Below are 16,292 nucleotides of genomic sequence, written 5' to 3' on the forward strand. Positions count from 1 at the left end.
TTGCAGTGAGCTGTCCCCTGATATCTAGTTGGTTGATTGTAATTAATTGACTCTTAACCTGTAGTGATTAGTGAGGAGGAGGCAGATGGATATGAGACTGATCATCAGGATTACTGCGAGGTTTGCCAGCAGGGAGGAGAAATCATCTTGTGTGATACCTGCCCTAGAGCTTACCACTTAGTCTGCCTGGATCCGGAACTGGACAAAGCCCCAGAAGGGAAGTGGAGCTGCCCACATTGTGTGAGTATTGCTTGCTTGTGCAGGAAATTTGTAATTTTCAGCCAAATGGAAAAGACGAGACAGGAAGGCAATTGCTTTAGACCGGGGTCCCACCCTGGGGTCCACATATCCCTCAGTTAATGGTAGGGGTCCATGGCATAAAAAAGGTTGGGAACCCCTGCTGTAGTCATAGATTATTAATGGACTGGATTGGTCAAATCATCTAAACTATTAGCAAGATGTACTGAAATCTTCTGCTGCTCGTTCTACATTAGCAAAAGGTAGCCCATAGCAAGAGTAATATGACTGGAAATAAATGATTGCTGCAAAAGAGGATTCAGAGAAGATAAGGATTCTTTCAGGATTGAGTACATCATGTGTTAGTATCTGGATGAAAGTTAATATATTGCAACACCCCACCCAAGAACTGAAATGTGTGATTTTTTTCCCCCCAAAATCTTCATCATTAGTCATTATAGATGCAGTGGACTCAATGGTGCTTCTCTTTGATTCTATAAGTCTTTAAATCAGGTTCCTCTGCCTTGAGTAGAGACTGTAAATATAAATGCTAACTCCCATAACTGAGACTGCAGCAAAGTCTCCTGATAAAAATCAGGGTTACTTTTCCAGCAAAGTTAAAGTGGAGGGTAGCCACACAAATCAAGTTGCATGTGAAATTAATTCTATATCTGTTGGGGCAGAGTAGTGAATGTGATTGATGTGTATGTATAAGACCATCTGCATTCTGACCAGTGTATGTTCAGCCAGTGTAAGTGAACTGGTTTCCTCACCCACTGAGGAGGAACTAAACAGGAGAAAGTAAAATAATGTCTTTCATTAGGAAAAAGAGGGTATTCAATGGGAAGCAAAGGAAGAGGAAGAGGAGGAAGAAGAAGAGGAAGAGGAAGAGGAAGAAGCAGAGATGGGGGCTGAGCGGGAAGAAGAGGATGACCACATGGAATATTGTCGGGTCTGCAAAGATGGTGGAGAGCTGCTGTGCTGTGACACCTGTCCATCTTCCTACCACATTCACTGCCTCAATCCGCCACTTCCCGAGATCCCCAATGGCGAGTGGCTTTGTCCTCGCTGTACAGTGAGTAGTTACATTCTTTTATATTTTCTGGGGGAAGGTGGTGGGTTACAGTTTTGGGAAGATGCAGCTTGTTGCCCATCTCCAGTTACCTTGAGAAGATGGTGATGAGCTACTGTTTTCGACTATGGCAGTCGGTGAATTCAGGTGGGGAGTTCCAGAATTTTGATCCCACAATTATGTGGTGAAGGGATGACTTGGATGGGCCCTTGATAGCAGTGGTCTTTCCACATTTTTGTGAATGGCCCAGACTGAATTCCAGTCATCTCAAATATGCAGGTGAAGTATAAAAACTTTTCATAGCACCATCCTTTTCTTGTTGCAGGGTCTTATCTGACTCTGCTTGCAAAGTCTGTTGCCTTAATCAACTTTTGCTCTGGGTTGAATTCAGGAAAACAGCTAAAGTAGCCAGCTGGTGGTGTATTACTGGACTTTGAGGCGAGTGGTCCCGGATTCGAATCCGGCTGGCTCTCTGCATGCTTTCCATCTGTGCTAGATTGAGCATCAAGCTAGCAACTCAGCCTCGTAAAAAAACAGACAAAAGTGCTAAAGAAATGGTAAAGTTGTTGCCCAATGCACCACAAGGCATGGAAAGGAACAACAACAGCTTGAGTATTAGAACTTTGTAGAGAATCTGTGGTAAATGCAAAGCTGTTGACTTGATGAATTTGTCTGCAGAATGCTCCAGGTGCATGTCTGACTGCCTTAATGATGAACTCAGCAGATTAGAATTTGTCCATACAAATTAAACATGCATAATGGGAAAATTGAGTTTGCTTGTATGTGTGTTATGTCTTGGATCTTAGCAAAATGGCATGAGGTACTCCTGGATCAGTATTTCTGGCAAGTTCCCTGTATTGGGAACTCAGGGTGTTTTGTGATCTATTGAAACTAATGGATGAGACGTGGAAGGGTTTGAAGGGCACTGCAGGTGATCAAGGTTCAGATGTTTATAAAATGAAAACTAGTAGAAGCAGATCAATATTTAAAAATGAGGAAAGGCTAACTCAGCCATCCTCCTCTGTCACCGTCACAATGTACACTACAGTTATCTTAAATCTTTGATCACAACTGTATCTCCTTTACCACAGCGCTGGAGAAGGACAGAAGCAGACAATTTAGGAAAACATTTAATTGGGGTAGGAGGAAATATGCTATTAGGCAGGAACTTGGGAACATAAATTGAGAGCAGATGTTCTCAGGGAAATGCATGGCAGAAATGTAGCAAATGTTCAGGGAACATTTGCTTGGCATTCTGCATAGATATGTTTCATTGAGGCAGGGAAAGGATAGTAGGATAAAAGAATCATGGTGTGTAAAGGATGTAGAAAACCTATTATGAAAAAAAGAAAAGCCTACAAAAAGTTAAAGAATCTAGGTACTGTTAGAGCTCTAGAAAATTACAAGTGTGCCAGGAAGGAGCTAAAGATTGAAATTGGGAGAGCTAGAAGGGGCCATGAAAAAGCCTTGGCAAATAGGAATAAGGCAGACCCCAAGGCATTCTACAAGTGTGTGAAGAGCAAGAGGATGAGCTGTGTGAGAATAGGACCAATTGGGTGCAATAGTGGAAACTTGTGCATGGAGGAGGTAGCGGAGATTCTTAATGAATACTTTGCTTCAATATTCACCAGTGAAAAGGACCTTGGCAATTGTGAGGATAACTTACAGCGGACTGAAACACTTGAGCGTATAGACATCAAGAAAGGATGTGCTGGAGCTGTTGAAAGATATTAAGTTAGCTAAGTCACTGGGACCAGATGAGATATGCCCCAAGCAAGGGAGGAGATTTCTGAGCCTCTGGCGATGGTCCTTGCATCATCAATGGGGACGGGAGAAGTACCGGAGGATTGGAAGGTTGCAAATATTGTTCCCTTGTACAAGAAAGGGAGTGGAGTTAACCCAGGAAATTAAAGACCAGTGAGTCTTACTTAAGTGGTTGGGCAAGTTGTTGGAGAAAATCCTGAGAGGCAGGATTTATGAGCATTTGGAGAGACATAGTCTGATTAGGGATAGTTAGCATGGTTTTGTCTAGGGCAGGTCGTGCCTTACGAGTCTAATTGAATTCTTTGGGGATGTAGCAAAACATATTGAAGGTAGAGCAGTGGAGGTAGTGTACATTGATTTCAGCAAGGCATTTGATAAGGCCCCTCGTGCAAGGCTCAAATCAGAAAGTAATGAGGCATGGGATCCAAGGAGATCTTGCTTTGTGAATCCAGAATTGGCTTGCCCACAGAAGGCAAAGGTTGTAGACGGTTCGTATTCTGCATGGATGACAGTGTCCGGTGGTGTTCTACAAAGATCTGTTTTGGAACCCCTCCTCTTTATGATTTTTATAAATGACCTGGATAAGGAAGTAGAAGGATGGGTTAGATGACACAAAAGTTGGGGGTGTTGTGGATAGTCTGGAGGGTTGTTAGAGGTTATAGCAGGACATCAATAAGATGCCAAACTGGGCTGAGAAGTGGCAGATGGAGTTCAACCCAGTTAAGTGTGAAGTGGTTCATTTTGGTAGGTCAAATTTGAAGACCAATTATATTAATGGTAAGACTCTTGGCAGTGTGGAGGATCAGCAAGATCTTGGGGTCCATGTCCATAGGACACTCAAAGCTGCTGTGCAGGTTGAGAGTGCTGTTAAGAAAGTGTATGGTGTGATGGTCTTCATTAACCATAGGATTGAGTTCAAGAGGCGTGAGGTCATGTTACAGCTATATCCTTCCTTACTTAGACCCCACTTGGAGTACTGTGTTCTGTTCTGGTCACCTCATTACAGGAAGGATATGGATACTATAGAGAGAGTGTAGAGGAGATTTACAAGGATGTTGCCTGGATTGGGGAGCATTCCTTATGGAAAAAGGTTGAGTGAACTTGGTCTTTTCTCCTTGGAGCGACGGAGGAAGTGAGATGACCTGATAGAGGTGTACAAGATGATGAACGGCATTGATCATGTTGATAGCCAGAGGCTTTTTTCCAGGGCTGAAATGGCTAATACGAGGGGACATAATTTCAAGGTGCTTGGAAGTAGGTACAAGGGGGATGTCAGAGGTAAGTTTTTTTTCAATAGAGATTGGTGGGTGTGTGGAATGCACTGCCAGCAATGGTGGTAGAGGCAGGTACAATAGGGTATTTGAAGAGACTCTTAGATGGGTAGATGGAGGTTACAAAAATAGACGACTATGCGATAGGGAAATTCTAGGCAGTTTCCAGAGTAGGTTACATGGTTGGCACAACATTGTGGGCCGAAAGGCCGGTAATGTGCAGTAGATTTCCATGTTCTATCCCTAATGTATGACTCGGTTGTGGCTTTGGTTGTAAAAATATTTACCCAACTTCTCTTCCTCTTTGTGTCTTAATTTTCTAAGCATTTGAAGGTTTCAGTAACCCTACAATTGGAAATTCAATCCTAAGTGCTGGGTTTGAGGAACAGTAAAGTTATGGATGAGTTTACTTGTCGTTCAGTGTCACAGGGTTTTAATCACCCTGCACCCTATCTCATGGTGTCATTTTTTTTGAGAATGCTGCACTGCAAATCCTTGTGTATTGTTAACTCCTGCATATACCTTATTATTATTGGCAGTACCTTCAATAGAACATTTCTCTTGTTCTCTTCAGTATACTTCATATGATCTCAAGCTTCCTTTTCTAAAGAAAACCACTTCGGTCTTGCATTTTCCCTTTCATTGTCTTGTGTTTTAAATTCTGAGCATACAGAAGGGGGGTAAATCTGAGGCCCTGTTCATTCCTCCTCGATGAACATGAATGAAGCTAATCCCATCTGCACAGGATTTATAATTGCTTCATTCCCTTTATGTTCATATGTCTGTCTAAATGGCTTTTAAATGTCACTATCATGACTGCTTCCATTATCTACCATTTCCTTTGTAGTTTAAAAAAATTACCTTAAACTTTTCCTCCTATTAAAGCTAAATATTAAAATATTTGACATTTCTACCTTGTTAAAGAGACTCTAACTATCTACCCTATCCGTTGGCTTAGCCTTTGATGCTCCAAAAAAAAACCCCAAATCCAATCTCATGTTATAGTTAATCCAGGCAGCATCCTTTTACTGCACCTTCTTTAACACTCCACATCCCTCTTGTAATGGATAACCGAACACCATATGCCAAAACTATGCATTACTATAGTTTTATATAGCTGCAAAATGACTCCCTGAATCTTTCTAGAGTCATACTGTTTTATTTTCTGTGCAGTGTCCACTGTTGAAAGGCCGGGTCCAGAAGATTCTTCACTGGCGATGGGGGGAGCCTCCACAATCAGTGCCAGCACCCAGACCACCCGATGCCAACCCAGAGGACTCTCCGCCGAAACCGCTGCAGGGCCGGCCTGAGCGCGAGTTTTTTGTTAAGTGGGCTGGCCTGTCGTACTGGCACTGTTCCTGGGTCACTGAACTCCAGGTGGGTTTCATTTTTTTTTCTTTCTTTATTTGACGTTGTGGTGATGAGAGCTATGAGAGCACTTCCAAAGCAAGAATGGCATGAGTTAGATTGAGGAGAGCTCCATCTACGCTGTCTCAATATGGAGAGTCTGTTGCCCATGTAGCAAGGTGTCCCTCTTCACACAACTGATGAACCCAGAGTAACAGCAGAGACCAATGCACTTTGGTGCCAGTGGAGTTGCAGGAGTTGCCAGTTGGCACTGAACTCAATGTCAGACTGCCTTAGGATTTTTCTCTCTGGGTTTACTCCTGAACCCTTCCCCATAAATGAGTACAGCCACAAGGCAGTGGTGGTTTGAGATCAGAGTTTTCCTTCTAGATGAGCTGCCAACCATGGCTGATGAGCCCCATCTGCCTGAAGCAACTGTTCTTAAAGTGCCAGTAATCCGCCTTTGTCCTTTCTCCTGTCAGTAGAAACAGTTCTGCTGGGCTTGGTAGCTAAGCCACACGTGAAGGCCAGGAGCTGGACTTGGTTGTCAAAAGCTTACACGACGAAATAATATTAGTGCACGTTGAGCACTAAGACGAATATAGTTCAAGGTAGTATTAAAGCTGTTCAGTTCAAGAACCTGATGGCAACAGGCAAGAAGCTGTTAGGGAGCTGTGGGTCTTCAGGTTTCTGTACCTCTTGCCTGATGGCAGCATCAAGAAGAGGGCACAGCCAAAGATGAGGGTCTCTGATGATATTATCTACCTGAGATGCTGTTCTGATAGATGTCCTCAATGGTGGGAAGAGATATACCCGTGATGGAACTGGCTAAAGCCTTGGCAGCGTTATGGCGTAAATGGATATCGATGTTCATAAATGTTCCCCAGGTGTGTCAGAATGATTTGGGAGTGTTCCCTGGAGGATGTTGGTGCTCGTCTGGAGTAGCAGTAGACATTGCTAGTTTTATCAATTTACAGTAATCTGCATGCACATTTGTTTCCAACAGCTGGAGATTTATCACTCGGTGATGTTTCGGAATTATCAGCGGAAGACTGACATGGATGAGCCGCCTCCATTTGACTACTGCTCTGGGGACGACGATGGCAAGAGTGATAAACGGAAAGCCCATCACCCCCAGTATGCTGCCATGGAGGAGAAGTTCTATCGCTATGGGATAAAGTTGGAATGGATGACCATCCATCGAATCTTGCAGCACAGGTGAGGTGGTGAGCACTAGGATTTTGTGTCCTAGCTGTCTAGTTATGCAAACTTATGGTTTCTGTTTAGTAGCACAAACAGAAGGAGGCTACTCAGCCACATGCTCATTCTATGAACTGGCTGATAATTTCTAATCTCCACTCACTCACTTGGATAAAATAGAAATATAGATTGACTTAAAATGTCCAAGAAACTCACAACCCTTTCATTTCATGTAAGCAAACCTGATTTTGGGCCAAGGAACAAACAAGTGAAAATCTGCAGATACTGGAAATCCAAGCAACGCACACAAACTGCTAGAGGAACTCAGCAGGCCAAGCAGCACCCATGGAAATGAGTACAGTTGATGTTTTGGGTCCTACTGAAGAGTCTCAGCCCAAAATATCAACTGTACTCTTTTCCAGCATTTTGTGTGTGTTGTTTGGGCCATGAAAGTACATTGATTTTACTGTACAGAAAAGACCACTTAACCACTCAGTTTCCTCTGTTCCAGCTGCAGCTTGTCCCATCAATAATTTCCTTTTTGACCATGTCTGTCTTCACTTGAATATAGAATGTGAAATGAGTGATCTAACTGATGCAAAACTATAAAACCATAAGATAAAGGAGCAGAATTAGGCCATTCGGACCATCAAGTCTGTTCTGCTATTTCATCATGGCTAATCCATTTCCTTCTCAACCTCATTCTCCTGCCTTCTCCCTATAATCTTTCACACCCTGAAATCAAGAACCCATCAACCTATGTTTTAAATCCACCCAATGCAATGGCCTCCACAGCTGCCTGTAACAATGAATTCCACAGGTTCACCACTCTCTGGCTACAGAAATATGTTAAAACGATTAAAGAATTTTACAGGATATAAATATTTTTCAGTGATTATGGTAGGGATTGAGGGTCCAGAGCAGAATTAAAACCCAGGATTTTATCCAGAGCCACTTCCTCTCGGAATAATTTCAGAAATTTGGAACACACTCACTCAAAGAGCTGTGTAGCTTGGAGTTGATTACAATTTTGAAAACTGAGCTTTGAATCCAGAGCATAGGAAGTAGGCCCCTCCACATGCACGCCTACCATCAATTATCTATCTAAATTAATACTATTTATTAGCATTTTGTGCACAGCTTTCTATGCCTTGGCAATTTAAATGATGCTTATCTGCTTCCATCACCCACCCAACCAATGTGTTCAGGGTGATTGGAATTTATTAGGCAAGAATTGTGTAGCAAAGGTGAAATGGTGACATTGAAATATTTAATGATCAAATGGTAGATTCTTATTTCATCATTTAAATAGCTTCTTCTTTATTTTATTTAGAAATACAGCATGGAACAGGCCCTTCTAGTCCAACAAGCCCAAAAGCCCACCATTTAACCCTTTCCTCACAGGATAATTTATAATGACCAGTTAACCTACTAGCCAGTGCATCTTTGGACGGTGGCAGGAAACTGGAGCATCTGTATGAAACACATGTGCACACAGGAGGAACATACAAACTTTGTTACAGGAATTGAATTTTGAATTCCGACTCCCACGAGCTGTAAAAGCGCTAGCCACTATGCTACTGTGGTGCCTGTTACATAATGATTCCATGCCAATTGCCTTAAGTAGTACTTAGAATTATTCAGCACTGAAACAGGCTTTTCAGCCCATTTTGTCCATGCTGACCAAGATGTTAATCTGAGGTAGATACATCTTAAACTTTTCTTCTCATGTATCTGTCCACGTATCTTGTAAACATTGCAATTATACCCACCTCTACAGCTTAATCTGGCAGCTGGTGCATCCTTCATGAGGGATAAGTTGCCTCTTGGGTCCTTTTTAAATCTTTCCCTTCTCATCTTAAACACATGCCCTCTAATTTTAGAATCTCCTACTTTGGATGCACTACATGCTTCCTCTTCTCGTTTTAAAAAAAAGTCCTTAAGTTTATTAGTGATTAATTTATGATTCTAGTTTTTGACTTTTTAATTAAACCCAATCAAGTGGAAACATCCTTATTTTTACCCTATCCTGGATGTGTTCTGTTTCAACAGTCTCAAAAACCTTGTTAATATTCTGGCCAAAACAGTCTAGCTGAGTAATGTTAATGCGAGCTCTGTATAGATGTAGAAATTTTCTATTTTGTGATTCATGGTGGGGAGGTAATAATTAAATAACTATTGATTAATTTTAGCATTAGCAGAACAGGTTGTTGTGTCTGATCAGGGAATTCTTTCTACCTGCCCTTTTGACCACTTTTGGAACAGCTGATCAAATTGCCTTCCCTTTTCTTTTGATCCCTAACTTGCTGACCTGTGTTTGAATCAAAGTCAAATTTCTTGTCATGTGTGCAGTTGTAATGAAAAACTTATTTACATCATCAACAAGGCACATAGCATTATGTAAGCAGCATTCCCAAGAGAAACAGAAGTTAAAAAATATGATTAAATCAAAACATAGATCAAAAAACAATTATTTTAACATGGAACATTACACCACATGATGTGCTAACCTTTAACCTACTTTAAGATCAATCTAATCTTTCCCTCCTACATAGCCCTTCATTTTTCTACAATCCATCTGCCTAAGGTTTTCTTAAATGCCCCTAAAGTATTTGCCTCTACCACCACCCATGGCAAGTTCTCTGTGTCAAAAACTTACCTCTGATTTTCTCTCCATCATTTTCCTCCAATTATCTTAAAATTATGCCCCCTCAGTCTCTGGCTGTTCATTTGATTTATGCCTCTAATCTTTTAAACTATCAAGACACCTCTCATCCTCCTTCACTCCAAAGAGAAAAGCCCTAGTTCACTCAAACTGTCTTCATAATAGATGCCTCTAGTACCAGTAACAACTTGGTGAATCTTCTCTGCACCAAAGTTTACACAGTGCAAAGTGGTCATAATGTTGCTGAACTATACTGATTAGTAGTTTGCCAGTTGGTGTATATTGGATAATTGCAATTTACCTGTTCTGTGGAAGTACTGCTCTTTCACCTTATTTGTTCTGCAGCATTGACAGGAAAGGAAATTACCACTACCTGGTGAAGTGGAGGGATCTACCATATGATCAGGCCACCTGGGAGGAGGACGAGCTGGAAATCCCAGATTATGACTCCATCAAAGTTGCATACTGGAATCACAGGTCCTTTTATTGTGTGTGTGTGTGTGTGTGTGCGTGTGTGTGTGTGTGTGTGCGCGTGCGCGTGTGGCGCGCACAGGCTCGGGGGCACAGGCAGTAGACCCATCTGTATGATGTAACATCCTTACTATTCTTCATCTCAAGTGCCTAAGTTTATCCCATTCATATGAAGGGAAAAATTATTTACTATGCTTATCTATTGAGTCTTTTGAACCACTCAGTAAAGACTATTGGCCTCAATAGTTTTGGATAGGATTGCTTCCTTATGCCCTAACCTAGTGCATTGGTGCCTCTGCATGCAGGACTCTTGGTTTTTGATGCCTTTCTGCTTCTGCTGCAGGGAGATGATCATTGGGGAGGATCCAACCAGGCCCAAGAAAACCAAAAATTTCAAGAAAATTAAGGAGTTTCTGGCAGAGAAGCCACCCAGCTCACCTGTAGTAGAGGTAAGTGAGCGATGGAAGCCATGGTCTAAAGTGCTTTGCAATCATTGTGAATCATTGAGTAGAATATATGTGAGAGAGTAGATATTCTAATATGGTGCATTTGGGGGGGGACAAAATATATTCAGAGGTATGTGAGGAGGCTGGAGAATGTAGAAGGTTAAGCTCAAAGTAAGTTTATTATCAAAGTACATATATTACCATATACAGCCCTGAGATTCATTTTCTTGTGGGTATTCCCAGTAAATCTAAGAATCATAACAGCAATTGTGTTGAAAATTGGCAAGGGTTTTGAGAATTTAAGCGCTGATAATCTTGAATAGTTGTTGCAAGATGTGTATTCAAGATTGATACTGACAAATGGGAAACTGTTTGCTTTTAACATTTCTGAGATTTACAGTTTCAAGTACTGATCTCGAAGATAGAAAGGGATAGATTACGCTTGTTGAGTACTGCCTTTCTCAACCCCTCTGTGTTTCCCTTCCCAGGATCACATTGTCTAATTGCTCTTTATGTTTTACCTATAGCCAACTATTAAGTACGAGGTACAGCCGGATTTCATCACAGTCACTGGCGGAACTCTGCACATGTACCAGCTGGAGGGTCTAAACTGGCTGCGATTCTCCTGGTCACAGGGCACTGATACCATTCTGGCTGATGAGATGGGACTAGGAAAAACAATCCAGACCATTGTATTCTTATATTCTTTGTATAAAGAGGTAATGCAGTTTAAAATGGTTCTCGGTGCTACAGGAGGAGGCTAGTTAAGATGTTGGAAAATCAGAATGAATATTTACACTTCTAGTCTGAGATGCAGCCAGCAAGTCCATCCTGTATGTGGAGGGTGTCTGTTGGTCTGGTGTTATTAATCCGGGGAGGAACTGTACCGTATCAGTACACTGAAATGTTCTTGAAAGTATAAACAAATTACTTGTTAATCTTATGAATTTCAGGAATACAGCTTTTTGATATGTAATTTCTCCTATAACTTAATTCTTGGAGTCCCAGGTGTTATTATGGCCAATATATGCAAGGCTAGTATATTCATCATCAGGTATGATGTCTTGAACTGCTCACAATACTCCACGTGTAGTCTGGCTAAAGCTTTGATTATCTCTAGTACAGCCCTTCTCAACCTTCTTGCTCTGGAAGAACCCTTGAAATAATTTTCAGATATCAGGGAACCCCTGCATGAAAAAATATATATATCTGCAGCTCACGGTACATTAACATGATCAGTAAGTTTTAGATAAAATAATTGAAAAAAATTGTCAAAGTTCTTTTGAGTAGAGAATAAATTTTAGCCAACCTTTGTTGGAAAAAAAAACAGGTAGTTAAGCTTAGCTTACTTTTATTGAAATTAATCTTTTTTCCTTTCATAAATATTTAAAAACTCATAAGGCAGACATTATAAAATTGTCAAATAACTGGCGTAAGCCGAGGTGAAATTTAATTTTTCTGAAGGTATACTTGGTAGATTCAATTTAAATAAATGATTTTAATTAATGCAATTTACAACATGAAAATTTAGTAACAATGTTGAATAGTAAAATTACTAAAAACCACAAGCCAAAGTAGTATGAATAAAAATGTAGCTTAAGACACAATTTTATAAAAGACTTTGGTGGGGGGGGGGAATTTTATCAAGTGATAGGCCTAGCATGTGGAACCTGTGCTTGATTTTTTTTTATTAGTTTTTCAAAACATTTTACAAAATTAAAAACCCCAAATCCCAGTGAGGGGCATTAATACAGAGCAAGGTTAAGCATACAATAACAATATGCTACAAAGGAAGAGAATTTAACAAAAAAGCACCTAAATTAAAGACAAGTGAGCTTAGTGTCCTCCCCAAACCCCACAACACAAGAAAAAAAACAACAATTCCAGACCAACCACCACACAATATAGAGAGTATAAGTCCGGACAGTCAAACTCCCAGACTGTGAATACACTTAGCAACAGAGGATAATAATGCCTACTACCAGAAAAAAAAAGGGAGCTGAAAGCAAGGGACCGAAAAGAAAAAAAAACCCTAGTCAAGAGGAAGGTTATGAAAGTACTCGATAAAAGGCCCCCAGACCTTATGGAACTTTAAATTCGAATTGAGAACTGAATAATGAATTTTTTCGAGGTCCAAGCAGGCCATAATGTCGTTAAGCCATTGCACATGAGTGGGCGGGGCAACATCTCTCCATCTAAGGAGAATCAAGCGTCTCGCCAGGAGAGAGGCAAAGGATAGTATTCGGCATTTGGTCGGACCCAGACATAAATCTGTCTCGCCCCAAAAACCGAACAGAGCAATTAAGGGGTTAGGTTCTAGGTGCTGATTCAGAATACCCGATAGTGTAGTGAAGACATCTTTCCAGAATTTCTCCAAGCTAGGACAGAACCAGTACATATGGATGAGAGAGGCCACGCCCCTCTTGCATTTATCACAGAGCGGACTAATGCCAGGGTAGAATCGAGATAGTTTAGATTTAGACATATGGGCTCTATGAACAATCTTAAACTGTAAGAGACAATGGCGAGCACAAAGAGAGGTTGAGTTAACCGATTTGAGAACTGATTCCCAGCTCTCCTCGGATAAGGAGATATTTAAATCCTGCTCCCAGGCCATTTTAATTTTATCCACAGGGGCCCGTCGTAAGGCTGCTAGTTTATCTTGGATAATTGAAATTAAACCTTTACCTAGTGGATTAATGGAGAAAAATAGGTCCATAGCATTTTTCGCAGGCATTTCAGGAAAGTTAGGAATTAAAGGAGCAGTAAAGTGTCGGATTTGGAGATATCTGAAAAAGTGAGCGTTAGGCAGGTTGAACTTAACAGAGAGCTGTTGAAAAGAAGCGAAGCGGTTATCAATGAAGAGATCTTCAAAATGTCTAATGCCCTTCCTGTACCAAACATGGAATGCTGAATCGAACGTGGTAGGTAAAAAAAGGTGATTGTGTGCGACAGGGCTAGAAATGGAAAATCCTTGGAAACCATAGCATTTCCTGAATTGAGCCCATATACGCAAAGTGTGTCTAACCAGAGGATTAGCTATTGATCTGGGCAGACTGCTAGGGAGTGCAGAGCCAGGAAGTGCAGATATAGATAATTCTTTAGTGGAGCTCAACTCCATTGCCACCCAGTTAGGGCACTCAGGTTGACCGTGGAAGAAAGACCAGAAGGCAGCACAACGTATATTAGCTGCCCAGTAATATAAGCGAAAGTTAGGTAAAGCCATGCCACCCTCTTTTTTAGATTTTTGGAGGTGGATTTTATTAATTCTAGAGCGCTTATTCTGCCACAGATATGACAAAATAATAGAGTCTAAGGAATCAAAAAAGGATTTAGGAATAAAAATTGGGATAGATTGAAATAAGTATAAGAATTTGGGGAGAACATACATTTTGACAACATTGATACGACCTACCAAGGACATAGATAGAGGTGACCATTGTACCAGATTCTGTTTTATAGCATATGAAAGATTGACAAAGTTTTCACGAAAGAGATCTTTAAACTTCCTTGTGACTGTAATTCCAAGATAAATAAATTGATTATGGACTACTTTAAAAGGGAGATCACGAAATATTAGTTCTTGTGCTTCTTTATTAATTGGGAAAAGTTCACTCTTATGTAAGTTGAGTTTATAGCCAGAGATCTGGCTAAACTGGTCAAGAAGTGAAAACATTAGAGGTAAGGATGTAGACGGATATGAGAGAAAGAGTAGTAAGTCATCAGCATAGAGAGAGACTTTATGCTCAACACCCCCTCTCCAAATCCCGGTCAGTTCAGGACATTTTCGAAATGCTATCACCAGAGGTTCTATAGCCAAATCAAAGAGAAAGGGACTTAAGGGGCATCCCTGACGGGTGCCACGTTTGAGATTAAATACTTGGGATTTCTGAAAGTTAGTTAGAACAGAAGCAGTAGGACACAGGTACAGCAATTGGATCCAAGAGATGAAGCTTTGGCCGAGGTCAAATTTTTCTAAGACTGCAAAAAGGTAGTTCCACTCTATACGATCAAATGCTTTCTCCGCATCAAGGGAGATAACACATTCAGGAGTCCCAGTTGGAACTGAGTATAAAATATTAAATAGACGCCGAATGTTAAAAAAAGGGAGACGGTTTTTAATAAAGCCTGTTTGGTCATCAGAGATAATGGAGGGAATAACGGTTTCTAATCTATGAGCCAACACTTTAGCTAAGATCTTTACATCAACATTGAGCAGAGAGATCGGCCTGTACGAGGAACACTCTGTTGGGTCTTTGCCCTTTTTTAAAAGAAGAATAATAGATGCCTCATTGAAAGAGGGTGGCAATTTGCTGTAGTTAAACGAGTCAGATAATACTGAAAGTAACTGAGGAGAAAGAAGTGAGGAGAATGATTTATAAAATTCCACAGGGAACCCATCAGGTCCAGGAGATTTCCCTGAGGACAGTGCAGAAATTGCAGAAGATATTTCTTCTAGTGATATAGGCGCATTAAGTTTGGCTTTGAAATCGGATGAAAGTGAGGGGATATTCAGATTCTGTAAAAATTGATCCACAGAGATATTGCCATTCAGGGATTCAGAGGAATAAAGCCGAGAATAAAAATTTTTAAATGCGTCATTAATTTCTAAATGATCCGATGTAAAGTCTCCGTTCTCCTTCCGGATCTTTGTAATATGTTGTTTGGCTTTAGAACGCCTCAGCTGATTGGCTAGGAATTTACCAGACTTATCCCCATGAATGTAAAAGCGGCTCTTGCTTTTGAGAATTTGGCGTTCGACAGGTTGAGTGGACAGAAGGTTAAATTTAGTTTGGAGTTCAACGCGCTTCTTGTATAATTCAGGGTTCTTAGTTTGGGCATATAATTGATCCACATCTTTGATCTGGTTAATGAGGTCTGCTCGATCTGCACGGGATCTTCTATTGAGATTTGCTGTGTAAGAGATTATTTGACCCCTCAAATATGCTTTCATGGCATCCCAGACAATCTGGGATGGCACTTCAGGTGATGTATTAGTGTTAAAATAGAAGGTTATCTGGTCTTTAATAAATTTTACGAAATCATCATCTGATAATAAAGTTGAATCGAACCGCCAGTGTTTGTTCCTCTGAGGGAGACCGGGAAAGTTCAGAGAGAGGGTAATTGGGGCATGGTCAGAAATCAGTATACTCTGATAGTCACAAGTGTGGGCAAATGGGATAAGTTGGTTATCGAGTAGGAAATAGTCAATTCTAGTGAAGGTATGGTGAACATGTGAGAAAAAGGAATAATCTCTCTCCGTAGGATGGAGGAAACGCCATATATCAGAGATACCAAAATTAGAGAGAAACGACTGAATAGCTAAGGTTTGGTAGGTGATCTGGTAACAGAGGACGATCGGTCCAGTTTAGGATCCAACCAACAGTTAAAGTCACCACCCAATATAAGAGAGTATGAGTTTAAGTCTGGTAGTGAGGAAAAAAACCGTTCAAAGAAGTTAACATCATCAAAGTTGGGGGCATACAGGTTTGCTAGTGCAACTTTAGTGTTATATAGTTTACCAGAAACAATAATAAAACGGCCATTTGTGTCCGATATTTTATTATGGAGTTCAAAAGGAATATTTGAGTTAATAAGAATGGAGACTCCCCTAGCTTTAGCGGCAAAGGATGAATGAAAATGCTGACCCGCCCACTTGGACAGAAGCCGGGAGTTATCAAAACAATGAATATGAGTTTCTTGGAGGAAAGCAATGTCAGCTTTGAGTTGTTTAATATGTGAGAATACCTTCCTCCTTTTAACAGGGTGGTTCAGTCCCTTTACATTCCAGCTCACAAATTTAAGTGCACTAGCCATTA

At 40.8% G+C, this 16,292-nt stretch overlaps 1 protein-coding gene across 5 annotated transcripts in view; it reads left to right on the forward strand.

Moving 5' to 3' along the window:
* The window catches only part of chd3 (chromodomain helicase DNA binding protein 3), a 130,066-nt gene that overhangs the window by 33,941 nt on the left and 79,833 nt on the right, over positions 1–16,292 (forward strand). For all 5 annotated transcript variants that reach the window (XM_073048730.1, XM_073048726.1, XM_073048729.1 and 2 more), the window contains exons 8-14: positions 65–240; positions 1,061–1,312; positions 5,518–5,721; positions 6,698–6,909; positions 9,902–10,033; positions 10,371–10,476; positions 11,001–11,192. In XM_073048730.1, coding sequence (XP_072904831.1) covers positions 65–240; positions 1,061–1,312; positions 5,518–5,721; positions 6,698–6,909; positions 9,902–10,033; positions 10,371–10,476; positions 11,001–11,192 — 1,274 coding nt within the window. The remainder of the gene's footprint in view (positions 1–64; positions 241–1,060; positions 1,313–5,517; positions 5,722–6,697; positions 6,910–9,901; positions 10,034–10,370; positions 10,477–11,000; positions 11,193–16,292) is intronic.

This window comes from Hemitrygon akajei, chromosome 6 (assembly GCF_048418815.1).
Source record: "Hemitrygon akajei chromosome 6, sHemAka1.3, whole genome shotgun sequence".
Classification (NCBI taxonomy): domain Eukaryota; kingdom Metazoa; phylum Chordata; class Chondrichthyes; order Myliobatiformes; family Dasyatidae; genus Hemitrygon; species Hemitrygon akajei.